The 10,243-nt window shown below is 48.8% G+C and overlaps 1 protein-coding gene across 1 annotated transcript in view; it reads right to left on the bottom strand.

Annotated features, from left to right (window-relative positions):
* Window positions 1-502: 502 nt before the first annotated feature.
* CCDC105 (coiled-coil domain containing 105) overlaps window positions 503-10,243 on the bottom strand; it is a 21,552-nt gene continuing 11,811 nt past the window's right edge. The window contains exons 3-8 of the mRNA XM_011980611.1: window positions 10,003-10,107; window positions 3,123-3,321; window positions 2,252-2,418; window positions 2,060-2,155; window positions 1,846-1,959; window positions 503-905 (exon numbers count right to left, since the gene is read on the bottom strand). Coding sequence (XP_011836001.1) covers window positions 657-905; window positions 1,846-1,959; window positions 2,060-2,155; window positions 2,252-2,418; window positions 3,123-3,321; window positions 10,003-10,107 — 930 coding nt within the window. The 3' untranslated portion in view covers window positions 503-656. The remainder of the gene's footprint in view (window positions 906-1,845; window positions 1,960-2,059; window positions 2,156-2,251; window positions 2,419-3,122; window positions 3,322-10,002; window positions 10,108-10,243) is intronic.

The following is a 10,243-nucleotide window of genomic DNA, read 5'->3' as shown; positions in this document are numbered from 1 at the left end:
TTTGACACAGAGTCTCGCTCTTGTCACCCAGGCTGGAGTGCAGTGGCTTGATCTCAGCTCACTGCAATCTCCACCTCCTGGGTTCAAGCGATTCTCCTGTCTCAGCCTCTCTAGTAGCTGGGATTCCACGTGCACACCATCAGGCCGGGCTAATTTTTGTATTGTTAGTAGAGATGTTAGCCAGGCTGGTCTTGAACTCCTGACCTCAGGTGATCTGCCTGCTTCGGCCTTCCAAAGTGCTGGGATTACAGGCGTGAGCCACCGCGCCCCGCCTACAACCACCATTTGAAGTGGGTGCTGTCATGCTCCTCATTTTACAGATTGGAGAGACCAAGGCCAGAGAGGGACAATGACTTGCCCAAGGCCACATAGCTTGAAACTGAGAAGGTGGGATTTAAATCCCAGCCCTCTGGCACCCAAATCCATTCTGTTAACTACCAGGATATGCTGCTGTAACGTGTCCTAGGGTAAGTGGTTGACATACAGTAGGTGCCTAATACATGATAATTATTGTTATTTTTAATTATAATTCTCCTAGAGGGCACTTGGAGGGAGGGTGCATCAGGGGAGAGAGAGGGCCCCATGGGGCTATGTCTGCTCTCTGAGGTCCCAGCCAGTATCCAACCAGCCAGCTGGGGCGGGGGACGCTGGGGTCACTAGGGGTCGGTGCTGCTCTTGCTGCGCGGCGGCGGCGTGCGCGGGTCCCAGTCATTAACCAGGCGCTGCGCCTGCTCGTAGCACACGTGCGGTTGCCGCTGGCGCAGGCGCAGGCGCACCACGCTGCCGTCCACCTCATGCCCGATGGTTTTGCAGTTGAGGCCCCAGGTGAGGTTCTTGTGCGTGGCGAGCAGCTCGTCCAGGTTCTTTTCCAGGTGCGTGATGTGGCGCTGCAGCTTGTCGGTGCCCTGGAGAGGGAGCAGGGCAGACCCGTGAGGCAGAGCAGAAGGCAGGTAGCTACCTGGGGTGAGCAGGCACCCCTGCGCCAGGTGTGTGTGTAAGGAACACAGCTGAGGAGGGGAACACATCTGGGTGGGCCAGGTGCGCCTGAAAAAACAAAAACAAAAACAAAAAACCGTGACAGGGCAGGCTAAGGGAGGGGAATGCATCTAGTCAAGATGTGTAGGAAGGAGCCTCCTTAGGAAGTGGGCTTAATAATAACAGCTCAGGGCCGGACGCGGTGGCTCACACCTGTAACCCCAGCACTTTGGGAGGCTGAGGCGGGCAGATCACCTGAGGTCAGGAGTTCAAGACCAGCCTGGCCAACATAGCAGAACTCTGTCTCTACTAAGAATACAAAAATTAGCTGGGTGTGGTGGCACACACCTGTAAGCCCCAGCTACTAGGGAGGCTGGGGCAGAAGAATGGCTTGAACCCAGGAGAGGAAGGCTGCAGTGAGCAAAGATTGCACCACTGCACTCCAGCCTGGGCGACAGAGTGAGACTCTGTCTCAATAATAATAATAGTAACAACAACAACAACAGCTCGGCTGCTTTAAGGGTATTCTATGGAGGTGCCATGCTACACGCCTTTCATGCATGAACCCATCTGTTCTCACCACCACCATCTGAAGTGAGTGCTGACGTGCTCCTCATTTTACAGGTTAGAGAGACTGAGGCCAGAGTGGGACAGTGAGGATGTGTGTGAGAGGGGAGGACAGGGGTTGAGGGGACTTATTTGAGCCACGTGTGGGTACTGAAGCCCCCTCCCCTCCCCACTTCGTGGCAGGAGTTGAAGGACAGGCCGACTTGGGTGAGCGGGGAATCATACCTGGTCCAGATGTGCTTGAGGAAGGAGCCTTACCATTGGCGCAGCTGCGCCTACAGGGGTATCGGGGAGGGGGTTTACCTGCGCGAGGCGCGCAGCCTCAGGGAGTTGGGTGCCCACGTGTCTCTGGTACATGCGAACCAGTGGTCTGTCCAGCTTTTCTCCGGTCTCCAGGTGAACTTTCGACAGAGGACCCTGGTGGGGTGCGGGTGCGGTGTGCAAGAGCATTGAAACGCAATCTCCACCCACCGGCACCCCTGCCTCCACCTCCGAAGGCTCTCACCCCGAACTGTACCTTGATGAGACCGTGGGTGGTGTACATCTCTTGGTTGTATTTCGTACACCGGTGGATAGTTCCCCTCATCAGTCCTAACGTCATAGTTAATCTTTCCTGGGGGCAGGGAAGCGCAGGGGGATAACGCTGGTTCCCAGTCCCCTTCTCCTCACCTGTCCCACCCTTGCCGGCAGCCGCAGGTAATGCGCTCACCTTCAGCTCCAAGGTCTCGCTCGCCTTCTGCGCCAGCGAGGCGCACACGCGGTCGCTTATCTGCAGCTGTTGCTCCTGGACGTCCACCACGTTCTTTGCCATTTCCACCAAGGTGTCCTTGGACTCGACCAACAACCGCTTGGCTTCATTTAGCGCCAAGGCGCACTCTGTAAAAGCCCAGGACGCGCTTGGGGGCGCCAAGCCCTCCGTTCCCAGAGTCCCTGTCCCTCTCTCTATTCTCAGGTGGTGGTGGGCCCTGGGCTAGGGGGTTTTATTGAGGGACTGGGTGAAAGCCCAAGGGGCGCGGGGGATAGTGTAAGTAGCGTCTTGGGTTGGTTTCCTTAGAAGCAGAGCCCGTGACCTGTAATCCCAGAACTTTGGAAGGCCGAGGCGGGCAGATCACTTGAGGTCAGGAGTTCGAGACCAGCCTGGCCAACATGGTGAAACCCCCGCCTCTACTAAAAATACAAAACTTAGCCAGGCGTGGTGGCGGGCCCCTGTAATCCCAGCTACTCAGGAGGCCAAGGCAGGAGAATCACTCGAACCTCGGAGGCAGAGGTTGCAGTGAGCTGAGATTGGGTGATTGCACTCCAGCCTGGGTGACAGAGCATGACTCTATCTCAAAAAAAAAAAAAAAAAAAAAAAAAGGAGCAGAGCCTGTGAATGACTGAGTCCTCAGTGAGTGTGAGCAGGAGAGCACGGGGGGGGCAAATTGAGTAACAATGTGTGCTTAGCAAGATAGGCTTTCAGTCCTCCCATTGGCTCTAGGGCTGTTTCCCAGGAAAGGGACAGCCAAGTGGATGAGGGGCTACACTGACAGTCAAGGGGATCTGGGTGGGCACCAATACAACCCAGTACAGTGGACTCCTACCTGGGGTATAGGTGCCCACAGGGTCTGGAGGAGGCGTTTTCTGACCCTGCGTGCGTGGGGTGGGGGCCCGGGAGAGGTTCACCCATGAGTGGCGTCCGGCCTGCTCTAGAACCTTGTCCAGAGGCTGGTTCATGAGGTCCACGGCTTGCAGCCGCTCCTTGAAGCAGAAGTTCAGGGTGTCTCGGCAGGAGGCCAGGGTCTGGGTGAAGAAGGGAGGAGGAGAAGGCAGAGTGAGAACTGGGAGGTTGAGGGAAGTGGATGAAAGTGATTTCTCTGCTGCAGGCTTGAGGCTTATAGGCTGTAAAGCATTTCTACCTCTAAATAGAAACTGACCCTCTCATTTTTTTTTTTTTTAAGAGACAAAATCTTGCTCTGTCATCCAGGCTGGAATGCAGTGGTGCCACCATAGCTCACTAAAACCTCAACATCCTGGGCTCAAGAGATCCTCCTGCCTAACCCTCCTGAGTAGCTGGGACTACAGGAGTAAAGCACCATGCCCTGCTAGTTTTAAAACTTTTTGCAGAGAAAGGGTCTGGCTATGTTGTCCAGGCTGGTCTTGAACTCCTGACTTCAAGCTATCCTCCTGCTCTGACCTTCCAAAGTTTTGGAATTACAGGCGTGAGGCAGTGTGCCTAATATTTTTGATACTGGTAAAGGCTTTTACTTATAGATATATATATATGTGTGTGTGTGTGTGTATATATGTGTGTGTGTATATCCTTTTGAGACACAGTCTTACTCTGTTGCACAGGTGGTAGTGCAGTGGTTCAGTCATAGCTCACTGCAGCCTCAATCTCCTGGGCTCAAGTGATGTTTGTTTCAGCCTCCTGAGACAGCTAATTTGTATTTTTTATTTTTTATTTTTGTAAAAGCAGGGTCTCACTACATTGCTTAGGCTGGTCTCAAACTCCTAGGCTCAAACAATCCTCCTGCCTCAGCCTCCCGAAGTTTTAGGATTACAGGTGTGAACCACTGTGCCTGGCCTGGAACTATTTTTTAATTTAATTCATTCCCTCAATGTTCCGGATAAATATTTTCTTTCATGAAATCTTTTTTAGGAGAGACATGCCTATGTCTTATGAAAAAAGATTTTTTTCGTCCTTTGACTCACATCACACCACCCCTCATGGTTTACTTTATTATTTTTACTTAAATTTTTGTTTTTAATTGAATAATAATTGTATATATTTATGGCATGCAATGTGATGCTTTGATTTGTGTATGCAATGTGGAAGGATTGTATCAAGCTAATTAACTTATCCATTTTCTCACATACTTATCTTTTTTTTGTAGTAAGTTTACTTAAAATGTATTCTTTTCCACTTAATTTTCCCAGCTTTATTGAGGTATAATTGACAAATACAAATTATATTTATTTAAGGTGTACAACTTGATGTTTTGACCTACTGTGAAGATATCACTGCATTCAGGCTGGGTGCGGTGGATCATGCCTGCAATTCCAGCACTTTGGGAGGCCAAGGTGGGAGGACCGCTTAAGCCCAGGAGTTCGAGACCAGCCTGGGCCACATGGTGAAACTCCACCTCTACAAAAAGTGCAAAAAATTAGCCAGGTGTGGTGATTCACATCTGTAATCCCAGCTACTCAGGAGGTTGAGGTAGGAGGATCACCTGAGCCCAGGAGATTGAGGCTGCAGTAAGCCATGATTGCACCAGTGCACTCTAGCCTGGGCGTGAGACACTGTCTCGAAACAAAAACAAAAACAACCATGAACAGTACAGTTTCCTCAATAGCCATTACAGATAAACACATGGATGAGTGGGTGGTGCTGATAGATATTCCCTTAAATGTGGCTTTTAGAGAAGGGAAGGTATGTTAAGGTATGGGAACATGGAAATATGAGTCAAAGGTCAGGCAATTCTGCTTACATTTTTCCCAGGTGCTGGGTGTTCACTTGGATGTCAGGTAATCCAGGAAAGTAATATGTGTATATTTTCAGATAGGGTCTCACTCAGTCTCCCAGGCTGGAGTGCAGTGGCGTGATCACAGCTCACAGCAGTCTGGACATCCTGTGCTCAAGTGATCCTCCCACCTCAGCTTACCAAGTAGCTGGGACACAGACACATGCCACCACACTGGCTAATTTTTTAAAAAAATTTTTGTAGAGATGAGGTCTTACATACTATGTTGTCCAGGCTGGTCTCAAACTCCTGGGCTCAAGCGAGCTACTCACCTTTAGCTCTCAAAGTGCTGGAATTACAGGCATGAGCTGCTGTGCCCAGCTAGAGAAATTCTTAAGACTTTTATTCACGAAGTTGTCTTCTGTTTATGGCACTGTGCATAATAACCAGGTAAAAGTGAGTCTGCTCATTTCCAGACAGATCATGCAATGGTACGATCTTGGCTCACAGCAACCTCCGCCTCCCGGGTTCAAAGGATTCTCTTGCTTCGGCCTCATGAGTAGCTAGGATTACAGGCATGTGCCATGATACCCAGCTAATTTTTGTACTTTTTAGTAGAGACAGGGTTTTGCTATGTTGGCCAGGCTGGTCTCAAACTTCTGACCTCAGGTGATCAACCCCCCTCGGCCTCCCAAAGTGCTGGGATATGGATTGGTTCTGAGAAATTGGTTTCCTTCGTCACTTCATTCTTGACCCTTTCCTGTTCTTTTATTTTGAGACAGGGTCTTGCTATGTTGCTCAGGCTGGTCTTGAACTCCTGGGCTCAAGTGATCCTCCTGCCTCAGCATCCCAAAGTATTGGAATTACAGGTGTGAGCCACCACACCCGGCCTCTTGCCAGCTCTTGTTGTTCTTGGGAAGAAGCAATTTCCAAGTTGAAGCTCAGACATCTCCTACCTCCTTACCCAGTTCAGAAGCCTTCAGTGACTCTTTGGGGTTGGGGTGAGGGGAGCGGTAAGAGACAGCAACAGCTTCCCTGTGCTGGGTGTCAGTTGCTTGGTTTCTGTGCCTGGCTCTGTTCTGGCACCCTGAGAAAGCAGCCTGTCTCATGCATTTCCCCACTGTAACATGGAGAGCTGGCACTCACTCTACCCACATCTTGATCTTCCTGTGTCACCCCCTTGATTCTCAACTGGCACTCATTCCATCCCCACCTCTAGCCTTGAAGTCTCCCTTCCTCTGCTCTGATCAATATTAAGAGACTGCTATTCTCCGAGTTCCTCCCTCCCACCAGGCTGTATCTCATCTGGACAGCATCCCGCCATTGAAATCTTACTTCCTCCACAATAAAACGAAGCATATCATATTCCTTTGATATTTGCAATTATTTGAGAGTTACATCAAAACAAGTCATTTGCACATGTATACAGCCTTATAAACACTCTCCATCAAGATGTACAATATTTCCATCATGCCATACATTTTTCTGGCTCCCCTTTCCTCTCTCTCTCCCTGACCACCTCCAGTAAGATGACTTGGAGATTAGTTTTACTTGTTCTAGTCCTTCCTTTCTTCATTCATTTGTACAGAATCTGGCTCTGTCTCCCGGGCTGGATTGCAGTGGCATGATCCTGGCTCAGTGTGGCCTCAAACTCCTGGGCTCAAGAGATCCTCTCAGCTCAACCTCCTAAATAGCTAGGACTACAGGTGCGTGCTAACCATGCCCAGTTATTTTTTAAACATTTTTGTAGAGATGATATCTTGCTATTTTGTGCAAGCTGGCCTCAAATTCCTAACCTCAAACTCCTGGCCTCAAGCAACTCTCCCACTTGGGCCTCCCAAAGTGCTGGGATAACAGATGTGAGCCACTGCGCCCAGCCGAGTTTTGCCTGTTCTTAAGGAGTTGATAAATTTCCATCCTATGGATGGGTGACCTGTTTTTGTAAGTAAAATTTTATTGAAACACAGCCATGCCCATTCGTGTGAATATCATTTCTGGTTGTTTTCATGGCACACTGGCCAACGTGAGTAGTTGGGGCAGAAACAACACAGTACACAAGGCAGAAAGCATTTACTAACTGTACCTTAAAGAAAACTCTTGCTGAATCTAAAACTTCACATAAATGGAATCCTACAGGGTGTATACTTTATGTCCAGCTTCTGTCTCTGAATGTGATATCTTTGGGATTTATTGATTGGGTTAAAAAGGAGACTTCAAAAGTCTTTTGTTCATGAACTCAACCATTAATTCAACCCCTACTGATGCCAGGCGATGTGTCAGTTGATGAAAATACAGTGACCAGCAAGACAGCTGTCCAGGCCGGGCGCAGTGGCTCACGCCTGTAATCCTAGCACTTTGGGAGGCCGAGGCAGGAGGATCATGAGGTCAGGAGTTTGAGACCAACCTGGCCAACATGGTGAAACCCCGTCTCTACTAAAAATACAAAAATTAGCCGGGTGTGGTGGCAGGCATCTATAATCCCAGCTACTCGGGAGGCTGAGGCGGGAGAATTGCTTGAACCCAGGAGGCGGTGATTGCAGTGAGCTCATGTTGCGCCACTGCACTCCAGCCTGGGCAATAGAGCAAGACTCCGACTCAAAAAAAAAAAAAAAAAAAAGGGCCGCGGTGCAGTTCAGCACCACGGACAGCGTTCCACCAGCCCCTGAGTCTTCTACCTGGTCCACAGACAGCTTTGACCCTCAGCCTGTCCCTTCTTCTCCCCTCCTTCCCACCCTCCAGTCAACACATCCTTACTGAACTTTGCTACGTGAAATATAATTTAGTACTGAATCTGTCTTCAAGGTCCAATGCTTGTTCAAATGTAGTTTAGCTGAGGAGCCTGCCTGGAGTCAACATGAGCAAGTTGACATACGCAGATAAGATCCAGTGGACTAGAGAAATAGGTATCTAGAGGGGCATGTAGATCAAGAGAGGTGGGCTTTCTATTGTAGTAAAATAGATATAACATAACATGTTGCCATTTTAACCTTGTTAAGTGTACAGTTTAGTGGCATTAAGTGTATTCGTACTGTTGTGCAACCATCATCTCCAGTAAGCTGATTTGGAGATTAATTTTACTTGTTCTGTTCCTTCCCTCCTTCCTTCATTCATTTATGTAGAATCTTGCTCTGTCTTCCAGGCTGGATTGCAATCCATCTCCAGAACTTTTTCATCTTCCCAAACAGATCTGTACCCATTAAAGAATAACTCTCCTTTTGTTCATGGTGACAATGAGCCAAGAGAGAAGGAAATGTTGATGATGCAGAAGGGTGGAAGGGTGGAATTATAGGATCGACAGAGGAAAAATGAGAGAGGTTCCCTTTGGTGGTTTTCATTGAAATCACTGTAGAGCAAGGAAGGCACAGAGAGTTGGAGAGAACTGAAGGAAGAGAAGGTATGAAATCACTTGCCCAGCAGGTCAGCAAGTCTTCTAGAGACTTAAGGCGAGGTCTGTGGGAAAGGTTTGAGTGCCAATTTGAAGTTTGACTTCATGATTTTAAATTGAAACAAATCTGATTGGTGGTATTTTTCTCCAGCAATATTCAGACCAGATCCTGCCAAGCAGCCTGTCTCTGTTTCTATCTACATCTGTCCTTTCCCACCTCGCTCTCTCTCTTTCAGAGACAGGGTCTTCCTCTATCACCCAGGCTGGAGTGCAGAGGTATGATCATGGCTCACTGCAGCCTTGAACTCCTGGACTCAAGCAATCCTCCTCCCTCAGCCTCCTGAACAGGGACTGCAGGCAAGTACAACTGTGCCTGGCTAGTTTTATTTTATTTTAAAATAGAGATGAGGCTTTGCTATGGTGCCCAGGCTGGTCTTGAACTTCTGGCCTCAAGAAGCAATCCTCCTGCCTTTGCCTCCCAAAGTACTGGGATTATGGGCATGATCCGCTTCCCTCTTTATAGCCCTTTGCTCCCACGTCCATCCTCAGGGGCTTCTCCCTTCTCTGCCTCCGACTTCCTGGAAGGATATTTCAGGAATCATTAGATTTAAAGGAATATGACAGCAGCCAGAAGATATGCCCTACTCAAGTTCAGCACCGCGGACAGCGTTTCACCAGCTCCTGAGTCTCCTGCCTCGTCCACACCCTCGTCCCCCAGCCTGTCCCTTCTTCTCCCCTTCTCCCCACTCCCCAGTCAACACAACCTTACTGAACTTTGCTATGTGAAATATAATTTAGTTCTGTATCTGCCTTCAAGGTCCAATGCTTGTTTAAATGTAGTCTACCTGCGGAGCTCTCTGTATAAAAGCAAGGAAAGTTCAACAGCAGTAAAAGACTTGACAGTACAATCTCACAATAGGAAATAAAACAAGTCCCCAGCCTGTCTTTTCTTTGAATGCCTCTAGAATGTTAACTCTTCAAGGGCCAGGCTAGTTCTTTCTCAGTCACCAATTTATCTATGATGCCAAGCTCAGTGTCTGGGAAGCAGGTACTAGATTAGTATTTATCAAATGGATGAGTTGAAAGCACACAAGTTGCCAGCAATCCCTAATAGGTCCCAAAGGCTCCCGAAGTCTGGCTGCTCTTTCCCCTTCATTTGCACCCTCATGAAGAAGTTCTCGTTGCAAGCGCGAAGGATGCAGCAAGAGATCAAGTCTGGCTGAAGCTGGAGCACGTGTTAGAGTGCAAAGAGCTAGACTCCAGTCACCTGGGCTGAAACCACAGCGCTGCCATTGATGGCTTTGCTTATTAGGTGAGGTCGTCTCTCTCTGAGTCTCAATTTTCCCATCTCTAATGAGGAAATCATAGTTTCTGCTTCACAGGACAGCCTTAACGAGTGGATTCAATGACTGCACAGGGTTTGGTACAGAGTGGGTGTTCATGGTTATTCTGAGACCCAACTTCATCTCCCATGGCCTCACTTTTTCCATTCACAAAGTGAAATGCAATGAATATCTGGTCAGTGTGGCTTGAAGGAATTGCTATTGTGACAGTCCCCAGGTCAGAGCGATTTGTCCATTAGGCAGACAGGGATCCCCCTCCAGCCCCTGTAAGTTGTCCTCAGGCACCCCTAACCTTGAGTAGGACCTCTGATTTTTCCATATCTTTCTCCATTTTCCTCTTCATGCTTTTCAGCTCCTCTTTCTCCCATGTAAGCATACTGTCAGCTTTGTCAGGGATCTAGAAAACAAGGAAAGAATCCCTCACATCCTTGGGAAAGGGCTGGGAAGAGATTTCTCTTTCCAGGGTGGTAGAAGGTCTGCCAGCCTCATAAACTCTGAGTTTGAAGGATGAAGTTGGGGGTACTCCCATCCTT

Source organism: Mandrillus leucophaeus, unplaced genomic scaffold (assembly GCF_000951045.1).
Source record: "Mandrillus leucophaeus isolate KB7577 unplaced genomic scaffold, Mleu.le_1.0 Scaffold215, whole genome shotgun sequence".
NCBI classification, from domain to species: domain Eukaryota; kingdom Metazoa; phylum Chordata; class Mammalia; order Primates; family Cercopithecidae; genus Mandrillus; species Mandrillus leucophaeus.
The sequence above is the reverse complement of the archived record's forward strand: the minus strand, read 5'-3'. Positions and strand labels throughout refer to the sequence as shown.